This window comes from Hesperophylax consimilis, chromosome 9 (assembly GCF_061612785.1).
Source record: "Hesperophylax consimilis isolate HC1 chromosome 9, BYU_Hcon_1.0, whole genome shotgun sequence".
Taxonomy (NCBI): Eukaryota; Metazoa; Arthropoda; class Insecta; order Trichoptera; family Limnephilidae; genus Hesperophylax; species Hesperophylax consimilis.
The window spans coordinates 4,092,284-4,111,639 of record NC_142844.1 but is presented as its reverse complement, the minus strand read 5'-3'; the positions used below and the strand labels follow the sequence as shown (position 1 = coordinate 4,111,639).

At 36.6% G+C, this 19,356-nt stretch overlaps 1 protein-coding gene across 2 annotated transcripts in view; it reads right to left on the bottom strand.

Moving 5' to 3' along the window:
• Rtnl1 (reticulon) overlaps positions 1-18,225 on the bottom strand; it is a 35,900-nt gene extending 17,675 nt beyond the window's left edge. The window contains exons 1-2 of one of the 2 annotated variants that reach the window (XM_089635557.1): positions 17,741-18,225; positions 8,362-8,400 (exon numbers count right to left, since the gene is read on the bottom strand). In XM_089635557.1, coding sequence (XP_089491683.1) covers positions 8,362-8,400; positions 17,741-17,795 — 94 coding nt within the window. In that variant the 5' untranslated portion in view covers positions 17,796-18,225. The remainder of the gene's footprint in view (positions 1-8,361; positions 8,401-17,740) is intronic. The other variant, XM_089635559.1, reaches the window with a different exon arrangement.
• Between the last annotated feature and the right edge of the window lie 1,131 nt (positions 18,226-19,356).

Genomic DNA, 19,356 nt, shown 5'->3' with positions numbered 1-19,356 from the left:
TCTTTATCAGGAATCGCACCCGATACTACGCCAAACTGTTATTTAATAATAAATGTAATGTCATCATTCCGACTAAAAGCAACGATTGATGAATTGACGGTAAAATTCTTAGAAAACAAACCTTATAATAATTTTCGCCTATTGGGGAACACATTGTGTTGCCAGATGTGCAATCGAAATGCATTTCGATTGAATTTGTTGTCAGAGTATTCAATTTAGAATTATTTCGGAGTAATCATTTTTGGATTCGCGTTGACCACTGCAGACTGCAGGTATGAGGAAAATGTAGAGCTTGGCGTGCACGCGTAGAATACCAAAAACTGTCTTTAAAATAAAATAAAATCTAGGTTAGGTGCGTTAAGATCATCAATATAAATATATTTGGTCGAAGTTTAAGATGCTTATGTAAGATTTGTTTATGTGAAATAGCACTGGGGAAGTACATGCTGATAAATGTTCACTAAACACGGCCAAAGCCATTTCAAACAACGTTTCAATTCTGAATGGTGGTCTTACACCAGAGTGATATTGAGAGTATCTTCCACTCAGAAACGTCTCGCAAATATACTACATGTTATTTTTAATGAGTAAATTGCGAAATAACAAAGATTAGTAAAATAAAATTTACTTGCGCACGCCGGGATTTGAACCTGGGACCTTCGGCTTGCTAGTCGAGAGCTTTACCCCTCGACCACAGAAGCCTTATTATCACGTATCTCTGTTTGTCAACGAATATTTTTTTAAGACATCGCTGAGAGAGGAAGATAGCATTTTTAGATAATTTGAAACACCTTTCGATTATAATTTAATTCGTTTCGAAAATGCGTATTCACTAGATCTGAAAAAACTCGAATTATTTGTTTTTATCAGCGATATTTATTTACCCATTGCAATAAACTGAAAGTGATAAGGTTATTTACCCAATCTTCAGGTCACTACAAGCTCTTTCAATAAAATATCAATAATAATTTTACGGTATCTATGGTTACGCCAAGGGTGGGTGATAAGTGATAATCCTCGACATTGGTCAAGTGGATAATTAGATTAACAGAACCCTTAATAACACGTCCATCCAAGCGACTCGTATTCGTAAGCAGGGCTTAGGCGAGTCTTTACAAACAAGAGGGGAAACGAAAAAGATATAATAATACAGTACGGGAAAAATAAGATCAACGTACGTATTAAAATATTCACGGTCTCATGGTCTTATAGTCGCTTTGAACTTGGTGTTAATTAAGTATGTAGGAATCATTGTCTGGTTTTAAAATTGCGGACGAACTTCAAGCATGATCTGCAAGTAAGATGCGTACTTACGTAATATGTGCGTATATATTTATTACATTACACTTATTATCCGGCTTAGCCCGAGTTTTAGAATGAAAAATAAACAATATAACTTGAAATTATGAGATTTTCACGGTCAAAAGTATTATAGTGGTTTATGTTGTGTTCGCTTGTAATCTTGAAACTTACTCGAGAACAGGATAATCATCTGCCCTGATGATGAATACTGTAGTGCTGTTCGAAAAGTCGGCTCAAGAAAATAGGTAGCGTAACACGGCATAATACCACATACGATATTTCGAGCTGATAATAGAAAAGTCCGACTGATGATTTGTGTAAATTTGATGAACTTAGAATGCGTTAGAAAGTTTTATTGTGAAGTAACGCCGCCCAGTAGACAAGTTATTTTTGTTCGATTGATCATTTCCTTCAGACTGCAAACTTATTCTGACATTCCTAATTTATTGGTCATAAAACAACATGTGTGAGATGAGGTATTTATGAGATCATCCTTAAATCTCTTAACTATATTGCCTACACACTCTATAACTCTCTTCTAGAAATGTACAAAAACAGCCAGCATAATCCAAAAACTCAAAGTAAGGCTTTAAAAGAATATTTTTCAAAAAACCTAATCAAGCGAAAATACGTAATTCTTGCCGTGGTGTAATTTGTTTTGTTTCTTTCTCTCTCATTTTCTATCCCTTAATCGAGCATAATCTATTTTTACCAATGTATTATTGGGTAAGTACCATCTTCCAAATTCCTACCTTGGCTCTGTGCTTAACTAACTAACTAACTAACCATTACGCCGTTTCCCCGCAGGGGTAGGCAGAGAGGACGGACGCCAAACAACTCGGTCTTGGTACACACTTCTTGCCTCATTCACATTCATACATCGTCTCATACATACTCTTCTATTATTCTGACTCTTGACATGACCCGTATCGAGTATCTGATTCACTTGATCGTGCCATGTCTTCCTCGGGCGTCCCCGAATTCTGCTACCATTCACGTTTGCATCATATATCCTCCTTACATCTACATGCCCAAACCATGTAAGGGTCCCTTTCTTAATCTTACTCATTACGCTTACATCAGCCTTGCACTCTTTGCGGATCTCCACATTCCTCACACGATCATACATGGTTTTACCACACATACGCCTCAGAGATCTCATTTCAACAGCATTCAATCTACTTTCATCCTTTCTTTGCCAGTTCCATGCCTCACTTCCATACATCAGGGTAGGTACCAGCACTTCATTGTGGACTGCTAACTTCACTTCTTTGGACAATTTTTTGTTAGCGCCAACTGCGTTCAGTCCTCCATTAGCTTATGTTTATGTGTATATATATTATGTGTATATGTATATTATGTGTATATATCTATATCCCTGTCTGTTTCCTTTTTTGTTTGTGTACTGTTTCGTATGTGAAACTTATAATTTTGATAACAAAATATTAATATAAAATTGTACCTATTAACACCCACATTTGTATTTTAAGTTCCTCTCGTCCTACAATGAGTTTTGTAACTCATGTGGATTACTCCAGCAAAAAATAAAAATTCCTTCAGTATTAGGTCACCAAACTGGTAACAGTAGCAAGAGATTAAATAAAATGAGCAATTTTCTGTGATGAATAATGAATACATTTGGAGGAAATGCGCAAATGGCCGATCCGTGTATCGCACGTGCAAAGTGCATCGGCCGTATTGATCGTGGCGTCCTGCGCGAGCGTCCGCCGCCCCGCCCTGTGACGTCACACAGCCACAAGTGACGGGGGACGATACACAGGAAACCAACCATACACCGAGGGCTATCCTAACAAATCAGAGGTTACATTGCTTTGCAGGGATTGTTGGCTATTTATACTTATTAGGGCTGTATTACTTCGTCTGATGCCAGTGGCGTAGCTAGGTAAACAAGGGCCCTGGGGCAAATTAAAAAATGGGGCCCCACTGCTATGTAAACTGACGGGTTTACATAGCAGTTTATTTGATGGTTTTATCAAATAAAATGTGAAATTTAAAAAACGCTTTAAAAATGCTAAGCTACTTAAACTCTTTTTTGTGCACTGCAGACTGCAGGGTAGGTAATAAAAATATTAAACAGTAACAACATAAATTACAATGAATACTTGGTGTAGGTTTGTTAAGGGTTTATTATATAAAGGTCGGGCCTACCAACTGACTAAATAACAATTACATTTACAATTTTTTCCTAGCTTTAGTTTTCGCAAAAGTATCAATGACTTCGTTTAAATCCAGGCTGATGCGGTTTTGTTTTCAATTGCTATTAGCGATAAATGTCGGAGTCGAGTTTGGCCCATCTTATTTCTTAAATTATTTTTTATTATTTTTTAAATGACCTTTCAGCTGCTGCAGAAGTGACAGGAATTGTAAAGAATAATAACATTAGCACTCCATATTTGCTCATTATTTCCTTACATCTTTGGTGAACAGTCCATGCTTGAGTTAGTTGAGGTAAAACTAGATGGTAAATATTAATAAATTGAAGTGAAAAACTAGGGCCTATTATATCTGAATATTTTCTTTGGAATTCGTCACTCTTTTGTAATAAAGTTGCTTCATCAACATGTAATAAAAATGTTGGTGTTAGAAAATCGAATAGATTACAGACTGCACTCATGCCAATAAAACGTGTATCTAATTGAGATATTACTGTGTCTAGTACATTATTGAAAATCTCAATTTTAAATATTTTTTCTCGGTTGGAAATCGGTGATCAGCAGCTAATTCATCAAAATGTTTTTTAACTTTTCTTTGCCTTTTTTCTTGAAAATGGGTATCAATACCATATTTTCTTGCAGTTTCACTGGCTTTGCACTTGAATAATTCGAAATCATTTCTATAAATTTGCAACTTTGCTTTGGTCTCTGCTAAAACTTTACTCGCCTCGCCCAAATTGATGTCGCATTTTTGTAAAGTTTTGGATGCATAATTGATGTCGTTTAATACACTGTGCATGAATTCGCAAAGCAACACGAACTCGAAATTTAGCATTTTTGTTTTAATACTCTCTGCTTCACTACGCTCATCTTTATTAGGACTCTATAGAACTATTTCTGATAATGCTTTGATAATATCAAAACAACGAAGTTTTACTGCAGATATCGTATTGACATGTTCACATGATCGGCGGCGGAGGTATCTCCAACTGCAATAATTGTCGAATCTTCTTCAGTAGGCTTCTCAACCAACACTGCAGTTACCACATTATTTGAGTCACTATCAATAGAAATATTTTGGCCAGATGTACTTGCAGAAGGCTGACTAAAAAACTTGTCAATTTTGGGCAATTTTTGTTTACTATCTTCTCTTTCTTGGCGTTGTTTGCGTTTAAATGCACCACTGGGTTTCTTCTTTTTATCCATATTTTAATACGCTACAAGTGTCGTTGGGGAATGACGCACATATCACTATCCGTCAAATTGACAACACTGCCAACCTTCAGATAGAATTTAGGGGAATTCCTTAGGCATTACTTTTGAATTTCTCTCAACTGAGTTGTCATGATTAAAGTGGGGTTCCAAGATGCAACCTGTCATATTTATTTTGAAAATGGGAGAAATTTCCAAAAGTTCAGTTCGATCGAGATTTCTGGTAAGGATTCGAGGGCCCCCTGAGCTTGAGGGCCCCGGGGCATTGCCCCGCGTAGCCCCTAGGTAGCTACGCCGCTGTCTGATGCTAATGTATGGAACGAAATGTGGAAAGTCCGAACAAAGGATTTATGGAAATGCTAATTCTGACGCGAAAGTGCATATGTCTGTATGTTGAGACAAATGTATATAGAATGAAGAAGAAAATAAAATGTTTTTTTGGTAGATATATGTACGATAGTCCCAGAGTCAACGCACCTTTAATAAAGTGATAGAAAATGATGAAGTGACAAAAAAAACAGCTTAGGTCGATAGGTTAGTTTCGCTTTTAATGACTTTATATCACCTTTTAAAGGTGTGTTTTACGTACGTCATCGACGCACGTTCTCTTCATTCTCACACTCTTGTATGAAAACGAAAAATACAGAAGATACTAGAACGATGACATCACGTACGACCTCTTTCTGGGACTACTACAATTCCTGCGGGTACTACCAGATTCCATATAAAATCGGGATAACGTTCTCTTTTAGTATCCATTCCAAAACGAACCGCAAGGATAATAAAACGGGTACAATTGATGTGATGATGTCATGTTAAAAAACAAAAAGGAAACCCCCTGTCTTACTTAACCCTTTTCAAGTTTTGAAGAGAGAAATCCTAAAAAAATAAATAATACTACTAATAAATAAATAAGGGATTATAAACCAAAACCAAAATACAAAATTCTACAGCAAAAAGGTTCATATATTTGCGCCTAGCCCCGTGCCCCGGGTGCCCTACCTTCGCCAACTCCGGCTCCATCAAATGGACTTATTGGGGTCGCAACTTATCCACGCGTAGATTGATTGTATTATCGATTCGACAGAATATAGGTATTGTATACTTTTTGGGCCAAGGAAAGTAGAGACGCCCGAGAGTGGTTATAAAACCCTCCACTGGGTAGGCACCGATAATAATACATAATATATCATTTAAACGTGCAGCTAAAAATAATGTCTGCCTTGGGGTGCGATTTTATTATATTTATCGCCCACACGTGACCGCAGTTAGATGTTATCGAAGTTTACGCAACAACAATTACGCAAATACATTTTTGGTAGTCTTTAGTTCTATTATGGACAACTTTAATAATATCTGCTACATGCTACGTAAGCTAGGCTAGCAGTAAAAGCAACAGGTAAAAATAAACATAGAAACTGTGTTTTTTTGTTATTTGTTTTTGGGGTGTTATGCCGTGTTGCGCTAACTCCTTCTTTAGCCAACGTTTCGGACAACATTGCATTGCATCCAAATAACACATCTGCCCTGATGATGGACACTGCAATGTTGTCCGAAACGTTGGCTAAAGAAGGAGTTAGCGCAACACGGCATAACACCCCAAAAACAAATAACAAAAATACTTTTGGCCGTGAAAATCTTAAATCATATTTAATAGAAACTGTGGTTTGGTAAAACCCTTTAAGCCACAAAATCAAAATTTTACAGGAGACGAATACAAACGAATATTTGACTAATTAAAAATCCTGAAGTTTATACGTATAAAAAGGGTTATATGTTTTTTTAAATATTTTATGTAAATTTTGCAATACAATTTATAATTATGAGATATTTCAGGGTTGAATAATTTCATCTATGTTTTTATCGAAATGACCTAAAAAATGGTAAGTACACAAATTTAGTATTTCAAATTTGGTAGGCGGGTTTGAGTACCGCCGTCCCGGGAGCTATTTATTGAATTACCAACACCTCTGCCATAGATCACCCCAAGTGGGTGCCCGGATTCATCGGGTGAGGTGTGTTCAGGATGCACCTGCCCACCAGCTGCGTGGGGTGCCAGATCGGGAGAGGCTGGTTTGTGGAGACTTATTGACCTCTCTAATTGGTCTCTCGAACCATCGCCTTGCGCCGCAGTGGGAGGGATATATTTATATGTCCGTCACTCCTGGACAGGCTGACTCATAGGTTTTATTTTCTCGGGACTTCCTCTCCTTTCTTTCCTTTAAAAAGACCCTCCACACAGCATCCACAAGATGACATAGGCCCTAAGTGTAATTATTTTCCTCGGGGCCTCCCATGTGGGGTTACGTAAAAAAAGGTATTAAAAATGCCAATCATCAAAAATTACCTAACCATGCTGTACTTTGAATACTATTCTACATAAAACCACTGAAAAGTAACACCCCCAGTTGCTTGAAAGATTTTAACAAATCACAATCGAAATATTTAATATGTAATGAAAAGCGAATAAATTAATGTAAAGCTACCGTCGGATTTATGGAGTTGTACAACTTATTACGATGATGGACACTGCAATGCTGTCCAAAACGTTGGCTAAAGAAGGAGTTAGCGCAACACGGCATAACACCCCAAAAACAAATAACAAAAATACGTTTGGCCGTGAAAATCATAAATCATATTTATTACGATTGATCTATAAGCGTTTTCGCCACAGATAAAAAATGCGTACGTTTGGTAGATTAGATACTATTTTTTTACAAATACTTACATACAATTAATTTCCGGAAAAAACTTTACATATTTTTTAATATAATAAACGTAAAATTGACAGATTACGTGAGTATTTACATAAATTTAAAAATCGCCTAAAAATAATCTTGCAATAAAGCATTAACCATGGAACTGTGAGAAAACCAGAGGAAAAAGTTACATAACTACTATTAACAGATAAAGGAAGATGATTATGGACCTTTGGAAGACGGAAAAGGAAGGGAGGATGAAACTGTAGAGCAGAGCATGTAATCTGTGTAACTGAGGAAATGAATGATGAAATGACACCAGAAGAACAGAGAATGCAGGCAACAAACAACCCACACTGCTGTTAACTCAAACAGCTGGTAAAGGAAGGTGATAATTTGCTATGGAACCTGTGTAATGTAAACGAACACTGGGATGATACCAGGAGACCAGAACATGCAGGAGTCTAAGAGAAAGACAACCAGTACTATTATTAACTGGAACATCTATCAGCTGGGTAAATAAAGATGAGCATTGGTCACGACCCTGTTTAATCTGGGAAATGAACAATTCTGGTACCAGGAGACCAGAACATGCAGGAGTCTAGGAGAAAGAAAACCAGTACTATTATTAATTGGAACATCTATCAGCTGGGTAAACAAAGATGAGCATTGGTCACGACCCAGTTTAATCTGGGAAATGAACAATTCTGGTACCAGGAGACCAGAACATGCAGGAGTGTAGGAGACAGCACTGCAGCTAGTAAAGGAAGATGATCATTGGCCATGAACCTGTGTAATCTGGGAAATGAAGTGGGAGAGGATAAAGGATACCAGGAGGTCAGAGCTTGTAGGAATGCGGGACACATGCGACTGTGCTAGTGTACATACTCACAGCTGGCGGGTGGTATCTTTCGATCGGCAGAAGACAGAAGAAGGAGGTAGAAGAAGAGACAGAAGAGTTAGTTAGTACTCACCGCGGGGATGAAGGCGCTCCGGATGTTGGAACAGCGCGTCTGTAAGCCAAACAGTTAGCTGTTAGAGTTAGTGCAAGCCGATCCGTTACTGCGACACCGTCACCCGTAACACCGTGCAATTATACTATACACACAATAATACATCAAGTATATAATAAGAAATACATAATATTATAGTACATTCTCGGATATTTATATCGCAATATGAAGGAAGGCGAACAGTGCCGTATCTGGTCAGAGCGGGCACCACAGCGGGTTACATTTATTTTTATGTTTACCTATGCACATGCATCATATTTTAGTTTATTTGTTTACCGTGGTTATGTTATGTCAACATGCATCATATGCCGATGTGAAGCACTCTGTCTTCAACTCTATTGCTTTACAAGACCTAACTTTTAAGTTACTTAATTCATTCGTAATGCTGTCATACATTAATGCAAACATACCTATAATTCATTACGCTAATTTATGGCAAAGCTTGGGAAAAATATTTTTTTTAAATGGCATTATAGGTAGATACCTACCGGATTAAGACTACATTATTTAGGCCGTTATTGATTATGCAAATTTACAAGGAATTTGAATAGCTATTAACGTTAAATTTGATGTTGCTCTCAAACATTAGAAGACATAATTGAGACGCCCATATCCAATAAACTTTTAGTCTTGAACTCATCGCAAATAATGGCTCGTAGCGATTTGGATGATTATTTTAATGGTCTGCGATTGAACGAAGATTCGTTCTGAGGACTCCAGCAATTACGCACTTAAAGCTGTTACATATTTTATTGCTGTTAAAATGGCTAAACATATGCCAAACTTCTCAGCACCGTCAATTCTATGATAAGTATAATTACGAGGATTTAGAATATTATCTGGGTAACTAGTACTAACTCAAACAGAGAAAATAAAACATAAAACTTGACTAGTACTTATATTATGTAGGTTGTTATCTTAGAAGCCCGCCACTTATCGGCTTAACAATGCTTTCTTTGTAATGAAAAACCGAACTCTGTATCTATTTCCCTGTTGCAAATAATAGAGAAATCGGTTCGGTGTTGCCAGCTACGAATATCGGCTGACCCAGAAGATGGCGGCCATAAGAGACTTTGGTGGGAACAAGAGCACAGATTTAAAGATGGCGCGGAATTTTCCAGCACCTCTCGAAGGAAGTATAAATTATATATGGCGTAGTACGTATACAATAATATCTGCATTGCGCTGTGTACACGTTGTTCTATCATAATGATTAGTGATGGGCTTATTCGAAACATTCGTACAACCGAAGTGTCTATAAGAATTTTGATATAGTCTATAACGCATAATATAAAGTTATTTTTTAAACAAATTTTGATTTAACACACTATGAGCGGGAATGGTATTTTTATCGGCGGAACGGGTAAAATACCCTTTACGCCGGCTCCACTTCAAAGGCGAGGAAGGAAAATTATTATTATTATTATTTCCGGTGACTATTTAATCTAAACGCTTGAAGACATTACAAACTACACACACATATAACAAAAAAAAGATGAGCCGTTGTTTCTTTTATGTACACACATACTCTTGCAATAATTAGGCAATTTTATCGTGTTAAATTTCAAAGATTGTTTGTTAGTTGTACTGGGAATATGAGTACCTACCTATTATATTTTTATGACGTGTTATAAATTCATTGGACCTCTCTTAGGAGATAATCCCGAGGATGTTATTACAATAATCATTTCCTGAATGACTTTTCCCGGCACTCGTTACTTGTGAAGATAGAGTGGCGCTAATATACACGTGCTTTAGTTATGATATACAGAGTTACAAAACAGACGTGTTTTTTTAGTGGAATTTATTTAATTGATATTTTCTTTTACCCTTCAAAAATGTCTTCAGAAATAAAAATTATTCGCGAAAAACACCCGCTATCTATTGTTTGACGCGCCCGACTACAATGTGTTAAGATTCACGCGGTCCAAAAAAAGTACTGCATTGTTCGAGTTTTGGGTAAGAAGCGAGGTTTCGCTTCCTCCTCATTTTTGGGTCAACGTTTCAGATAGCCTTACGACCGGTTAGAAGCTGATTGATCCAAAACATCTGGTTACCACTTAGGCGTCAGGTTCAACCCGCTGCCCTTAGTCCCTCCTCATCGCACACGCCACCTTTTTACGCTTACAATGAAGAAAGAAAGTAGAACGAAATTGAAGATTGTCTGGTTATTCGTAATCCGGAAATATTTATATATCTGCCCTAATGATGAATACAACGAGATTTTCCGAAACCAGAAGGAAACATAGTACCTACTGCTTATTATACCAAAACTCAATCAACACCATCACAATGGGAAAAAAGGTAATAACGCCGCAGCGCAATCAAACATAGAAAGATCTCAGAAAAAAAATTAAATATGTTTTTTTATCGCATGCGAAGTGATGAAAACTATGTCTCATATTAGAGACCTAGTAATAGGTACTTCATAAGATAATTCACATCTTATTGATAGCCCGTTAAGAGTTACTCGATCTCCGGACACATTTTATATTCCTAAGAGCCAATACTAATAATATTGAAAATGTATTTATAAGAACGAGCTGTAGCACGTTTGATAGATTATGTACAGATATCGTTTTTTTAACACCTCCCTCAATTTACACCTTTACAGAAATTTGTCAGAAATATTATTTTATTGATTTTAATAAAATTTCCTATTTTGCTTTCAATTTGAATTGAAAAATAGTTTAAAAAACAGCAGTTTGAATTGAATAATTCACTTTAATATTGAAAGCAATAATTGAGGAAGTTTTTTATTTGCGTATGTGAGCTTTTTATTATGACAATATCGAGAAATGAGTATAATAATTAATATAGGTACTGTATGGCATGGTACTAAGCAGAGATTTCCGCGGTCACCTGACCGGCGCGCCGATCACGTGACCCGTTGCACCGAGGAAACCAGCCGGCCATAAAAATTACGATTACCAAATGAATCTCGCCTTTGGTTTATCTAGCGAAACAAAAAAAATTAAGGACGGGTTATTTCACAAAATTTCATTATCAAATTTCAAAGTCAGTATTAAAATTTTGTGAAAGTCCTATTATAGTTCTGTTACTTTCCAAGTTCTGTGAAAAAACCGGCATATGGAGAATAAAAACAGAACTTGAATAGAACTTTAAATATCTAAAATTTGACGAAATGCTCAAATTATGTAAAACAAGCCGTTCTAACCAAATTCCCGTCTATCAAGAATTCTGAACCTTTTCTAAAACAGATTGAGTTTCAATTGTAAAAAATTGGAAAATGCGTAGCAGCGTAACCTTCGTGTCAAATATGTAAGCTCGTTGCGTTTGCATCCATAGGGTTTGACAGTATCGGCATATACATATATATTTTTTAACATTAACCCCACACAGGATTCCCTGAAGAAAAAAAAATTCCCTCAGTGCCTATGGCATATTTGGGGATGCTGTGTGGAGGGTATTTTTAAGGAAAGAAAAGGAAACAGAGGAACATCTGGGAAAGTAAAAGGCACGAGGGTCGGGTAGTAATCTAGGAATAAGTGTGTCCAAGAGTGACGGATGTCTGAATATATCCCTTCCACTGCGGTGCAAGGCGATGGGTCGAGAGACCAGGTGGAGAGGTCAAAGGATCTCCCCAAACCAGCCTCTCCAGATTGGCACGCAACGCGACTGGTGGGCAGGCGCATCCTGAACACACCTCACCCGATGAACCCGGGCACCCCTGCTAAACCACCAAACGTAGCGAACCACTTGGGGTGACCTATAGCAGAGGTGTTGGTATTCCAATAAATGGTTCCCGGTGCGGCGGTACAATATTTAGTAGGTATATCTGAGTGTTGTGTACTATTCAAAATCATTGACAAAACATTGCTTAAAATGAAATGCTCGAAAATTTTTGGAAAGTGGCAATTCTTCAGTAAAGGACGAGTCATTTTTCATGAATCGGTATCACTTTGAACTGTATACTTGTACTACTTGTAGATGATAACTATATTATTAATAATGAACACGTCGTACAGAGACAGTACGGTTCAGTAATGCACCTATATTTAGAATGATTATTGATCATCCACGCATCAAACATCCCAGCAAACAGTCACCTGACGTCATCGTACCACGATAGAACGAATCTCCTCCGGTGACTGCAATTGATGACATTAATCATTTTCATCATTGCAGGAACATTACAAGTTATAAGCAATATATAATATTATGGTGTAACTATATCATTACGTGTAAACATGCTATTTATCTAAATTAATCTGAAATTAACGAGATGTACCTGTTCTTAGTATGACGATTATTCAATTTACGACTTCCTAGAGATGTAGGATCCTTGGCTCTTGACCTAGAGATCGCGGGGTTAAATTCTACAGTAGGCAAAAAATACGCGAAACACCATAGTTCAGAATCGAAACATTGCTCGAAATGGTTTTTGCTCTGTTTATTTCCATACCATTTATTTTGTCCTCGACATTTCCTTCAACCCTAAAAACGAGGTGCTTTCAATGGATTTGAGCAGGTTTCTGCCTTGTGACACAATAAAGTGATTCTCATCGAAAAGAATGGCTGAAATATAATGAAGATTATCATCAATACTGGTGGAAATTGTAATTTTTTATAGAGCTTACAGGGAATTATATTTACATACAAGCTTGAACGGCTTTGCTCGTTGAACAGGGCCGTTTTAAGCCATAAATAAACATAATTGTTTTTTTCTCCGACTCCTTGCTAATCTCCGACATCCAAGTCACTTCAACCACACAGAGCTCTTGCATCTGCTAGCATTTGATGTGAATCCACATATTGGCAGTTGCAAATCTTTATGTAAACTGAACTAAATTGTTTTAAAGAAATTCATGCATCATAGTTTTTTTTTGTAATATTTCCAAACATCAAAGCCTGTCTTACGTGAGTGTGTCTGCCTACTTTACCTTTGCTAAATGAGTAAGGCCTCGTTCTCATTGGAAGTCAAAAAACTCCTGCATATCTAGCGCTCTGAATATAGACTTTGCAAATGATTTTGCATAAACAAAAGATACTCTATCACAGTCGTCACCGTGACAGAAATGGTATGGTATTTGTAAATGGTTTTGCAAAAACAAAATCTACTCTGTTACTGTCGTCACCGTAACTGAAATGGTATAGACTTTGTAAAAAATCACCTCCGAACCCTATTTGACAATGTTTTCCTACACCATAGACATATTACATCCACGTGATGTCATGTTCCACATAATACGTGATATTAATGCAGATCATTGTTAGCAACTATGCAATAATCATACATACAAAGTCCATGTAATCGCATATCAAAGGATATCCTATACTCAGCGTGACTCCATGAACACCGACTGGTTAGAACCGACATACAGGCAGTCACTCAGTCATGGCAGACCAGGGCTGCTTTGATTTTAAAACACCTGACGTGGAAAATAACACATGGCGTGGAAAAAACGGCTGGTCTGTAAAAATATCAATCAATTGAAGTGGAAGGTAAAAAAACGTCCTGCGCGTAAAAATAACCCATGGCTTATAAAAAAATCTACGAGACACGCTTAGTAAACTGGTACTTCTGGGCTTGAAGGTCGATGTCGCAATTTCTTGTAAGAGATTATTCTAGATAAGATGTTATGTTGACATTATGTTCATATTATATCACCTACAGTGTGAGGATCTTTTCTTTTACACGATAAGCAATGGGGCATGGAGATTATAATAACGTGGAGGTAGCTAATTACCTACGCTAAGCGTATGCTAAAAATTTAAATGACAGAAAAAATAAATATGTGGACCATCGTCGCGGGCAACGCTTATACCTACCAAGAAATAAATAATCGAGAACATGTAGTTGATACTAACTTGCGCAATTTGGATATATCGGGTTAGATGACGAAACAAACAAAAACATACACTTAAATCGATCAAAAGAAACATGGATATAACTACTAATACATTTGGAAAAAAATATCGATCGATACGAAACGAATTATTTTTAAGATATACTATTAAAATGAAGTATCCACTCTTTTACAGGGGAGGAAAGCCTTGGTTAGCGCTCAGCAATTCTCATCGAGAGCATTTTGCTACAAGCGCGCTGTCAGTTTGACGTTTACACTTCGAGAATAGTCGATCCAATCGTTTTTTTCGTGGATTTTTAACAAAAGGAGAGCAAAAATGAATTATTTATTTCAAAAACGTTGATAAATTATTTTTAAACGTCAAAGGTAATTAAAATAATAGAATCGTGACAGTTATTATCCGCATACTCACTCAACCTGTGGCTAAAGTCAGCTTATATGGTTTTAATAGCTACCCACTCCTTGCAAAAATCGTTGTTCTAGACTCCAGCCTTTACACTCTTGTCTGCGTGCGGAAAATTGCGTCGCCCTAAAAAAGAACTCCTTTTTTGAAATAGGCTTGAAACATGACTTCGTGAAATGAAAAATGAATTGAACCAAGGTATATACTGTTCATTCAAAAAACGAAATCGATAACTTTATTTTTTTCAGTCATTGACAGTTGGGCACCCTACTTACAGTATATTACAATAATTATTTATGTCGGTAGTTTGAGAACGAGTTGTTTTAATGACTTACCATCACAGTAAGCAGAAAATGTTGTTTTTTTGTGATGGATGACTTAGCCAGCCGAGGAATTGAACACACAACGTCTGGGTGGGACCCAAAGGTGATACCGACTCAGCCACCGACCGGTCAACCGGACAAGTTCATAATATTAAAATTGTATGTGTAACGAGTGGCCATCCGTCATTATTCCTTCCTCAACTCGCTTTATAACGCCGCCCTGTTATAATAATCGATATAATTACCCCGAATCTACATAAATACAGCTACACAGGAATAAAAAAGGCTAAGCAATAAGCATTATCAAACAATGTCCATTGTTTTCTATGTTCCAATTTACAGGTTTTTTTAATGTGATACCGCATAAAAGTTACAACTGTCCGGAACCAATGCAACTATGGCATCCGTAGGGGATGTTGTGAGAATGAAAAAAGTGAGAAAGAGAAGGCAATACCTTTCGATTCATTCTGTTCAGACCTCATTTCTGAATATAGCCATACATACCTACCGATTTTAAGCGCTTGTTATATGATAGCGAAATTTCGCAAACTGTCAAAATGTCTTCATTTTTTTGTCACTAGAGGGCGGTAGTTGTACATTAATGAACATGTTAAAATATAACATCACCTGTGCGTTTGTCGCAAAGCAATGATCGTATAATATGAATGTGAAATATTAAGTAAAACAAACAACTTAGTAAAAAGGTATGACTTATTTGCATAACCTACTATTTTGGTAAAGCATTTAATTTGACATTTTTTATAAATGTTTCATCATTCACTTGCTGTTGTCATTAGTGTTGAGGAACATTTCCGATACATATAGTTTGTTTTACACGGTGTTCGGAAACTCGTGGTATAAACGGTAAAACCCTTTATAGGTCATAAGCTAAAAACGGATAGTTTTGAGACCTGCAACATTAAGGTTTATATTTCTTTATGTTTCCAAGTTATAAGCCCTTGGGTTGTAATCATTCTGAGGTAACGCACAGAGGTCTTGAATCGAACCAACCGCCCGAAGTTCGCACATGTTGAGTAAATTTACGAAAATCGCGTCCTGGTCAGTTTCTCTATAACATTATCAAAGCAGTTATTCCCCTGTAACGCAAATAAATAAAAGTACATTTTCCTTACCAACCTGTCGTTTTGTAATGAAAACAATAATTTTATATCATTTTTTTTAAATGGACACCGGTCAGAAAAAAACCCGCTGGAAAATCGAAAATTTCAAAAAAGCTAAGAAAAAAAAAGTTTTTTTCTGTTCATCAAAATGAATATAGAATACATAAATAAAACCATTAAGGGCGTATCGTTTTAAAAAAGTTGTCCTATAAATGGATAACTTGTGAATAACCTTTAATTTATTGACAATTTTGGGTTATGACTTTTTTTATTTGAGCTTTCGTTTTAGAGAAAATCGAAGGTGGATTTATTTGGTGAATTTCTTAATTTTATATTTGATAGAATATTTATACATATTAATAACATCATTAATAAATTGACCTCGAGAAATAAAAGAAATTTTATTTTTTTATTTATATATTTGTTAAATTATACTGTGTTATTTAGTACAACTAAACAATAATCTTTTTTCATTTATTCGTTACTTGAAGCATACCTTGTTTGGAGTATTTTTTCCGGCTGCTATGGATAAATCATGTGTTGATCTACAAAGAGAAAAATAATATAATTATTTGAAACTGTACAACACAACACATAGATAGAATATCTTTGATTTGACAATGTGTGAATGGTTACGTGTTTATACGCGGAAAGGTGATATGAACTAAAAATGATCCGGCGTGAGATGGTAATTTTTGGTTCAATTACCAAACGTGCCCTATGAAAAAACGTCCAATCTCGCACTTAGTCAGAGCGCGTAAAGACAATGAATTCTCTCACACACACTTGCATAAAGATGCCGCCAGTAAACAACATGACGTTAGTGCTAACCGTTAGGAAAAGGTACGCATATAGAATGTTGGATTTTACACGTTTCAAAGAATTTGACACTTGAAAATATACAATACGTCAAATTTATATGAAAAAAGAGAATTTGTGAGTACTTACTGTTTTCGTAGCTTCATAAGATTATTGCAATTCTTTAAGTGAGTCGGTATTCTACTTTTAGACCCATTAATGAAACATTTTGATGGCATTTTCGAAATATATACGCCGTAAAACAGGGAGCCTATAGCTCCACCGCCATCACCGGGGGCTTCCATCCCGGAATAAGTAAAAAACTGTGAAATGCGTTGAAAATTTGGTGCAAGATGAAGTATTTATTTAATTGTTAATATCCACAGATAGCATAACGATAATAAGAGGCCGTACTTCTACAGATGTGTGTATTATATACATATTTTAAATTAAAAATATAGTGTAAAGCCGTTATTGACGCCATAATCATACATCCAAGTTTTAAAAGTGGGTTGTATGGTGTATCAATGTTTTTATTTTTTATAGTCGAATGCCTACAACAACTACAAAAAAAAATAGGCAGACTGAAAAATAATAGTCCATTAATTGGTATAAAAAAATATGAAGTCTGAGAATGACATACGAAAGGTAGTATTAAGCCGTTTTAGGGAGCTGTTTTCCAGCAAATCACCATTATGCCCTATAACCCACTCTTAAGCAACGCTTTGATTATGAATGAGAATCTCTCTGCAGGGCGAACATTCTAAAATCGCAGGAGTAACGGATATCCACGAGTGATTATCATCTAACAATACTAGACTAGGGCTGGTTTTGACTGTTCACCGAGTCATTGATCAGACTTACTTATGCTGAACGCCGAGAGAAGGCAGCAGTCGCCATCCTGAGGTACCGCGGCCATGGTGGACCTCGGGCACGTGAACACGAAGCGGACACGGACACTTGACAGACACTCGACGGACACGCACTCGGCTGCAGCAGGACGGCCCGGCACTGCACGCGCAAGATAACTGTGACTGCAACCGCCTACAGAACGACCGTCACTGACAACGCAACGAGTCCCCACTCGGCTTGACAACTGCGCGCGCAATGCTCACACTAACTGCACAGAGATCTGTTCAACTTTATCTGATAAATGCGACTATAAAAAATAAAACTTTTAACTCAATGCGCGATAGTAAAAAAATGAAATCTTTGACTTGTTGTCAAGATTTTGAAGCTTTTATAGCTATTTTAGAGTTTGATCGTATCAGGATATCAGAATGTCAGTATTTTATCGGTTCAGTGTAGTTTTTGGGTGTAATTTTTGACAAGGATCGCTGCTCACAGTCCAAACAACACGATACAAGGCGAACACTAGAGTCTAGGGCGGCCCCATATCGATCGGAGGGCGGCGCGTGCGCACAGCCGCCCAGGGGGTGACTGCGCCAGACCGGCGGTGGACTGGGGCTATAATGCGCAAATAATAACAGCGTAGTACAGGCCACTTCCGTAAGGTGGTTAGACTGGTTGGTGATAGCCTAACTCCCTCAGTGGAGGGCTCTCACGGAGCCACGTCATTCAGGCTTGCCTGGTCTGGGGCGCCTAAAGGGTAGATTGACATACCGCCCAGAGATACAACTAACATTCTGACACTCATAGATTGCTTTTTATGTCGGTTATTTGCCTTCCCGTGGAACATTTATTCCCCAGCATATTATTGCGAGCAGCAATAACCAAAAGGTCATAAGCGCCACCCTAGATAAAATGCGTGTGCTCAGCTTAATGAATGCGAAATCAAATTCAAGTTGAATTAGATAATTAACGCGATAAGGTAGGCACGATATGCCGAACAGTAACATATTTATCATTGTAATGAGATTGGGGTACTTTCTACTTGTTATTTGCAAGATTTAAAAAATAATATCGTAATGCTTCCATTTTTAAAGTGCTGAATAGTAGATTTGACAGGTGAAAATGACATAAGTATTTAATAAGTTTAATTTTAGGAGAATAAATAGGAAAAAAACTGAATTAATATTTTTACAAATACCTCAAACATGCGACTTTGCACTTGGTGTTAGTTAGGTACAAATTTGTTCGTTCAAAATAAAAAAAAAAAACTATATCAAAAACACGACTACCCAATATTTGAAACATTTATTTGAATACTTATGATTTTATAATAATTTTTTTTATTTAACGTTCAGAGGGCTTTTATACGTAGATAGTACAACATTAACGCGACTGATAATTTTGAAACATAAAGGAAAAAATACATACAAGAAATAAAAATACAAGAAACAAAACAAAACAGTGATCAGATTTACAAAAATACAACAAGGTTTAAGAATAGTGTTGGAATAAACAGTTTATATGATTCACAAAATTCGCAAAGTTAAACTTAAATATGTCAATACCACCTACGTATTGGTTTCCCATAACACAAAACTGTTGTATCGAGGAGTGAATTTTATAACAAA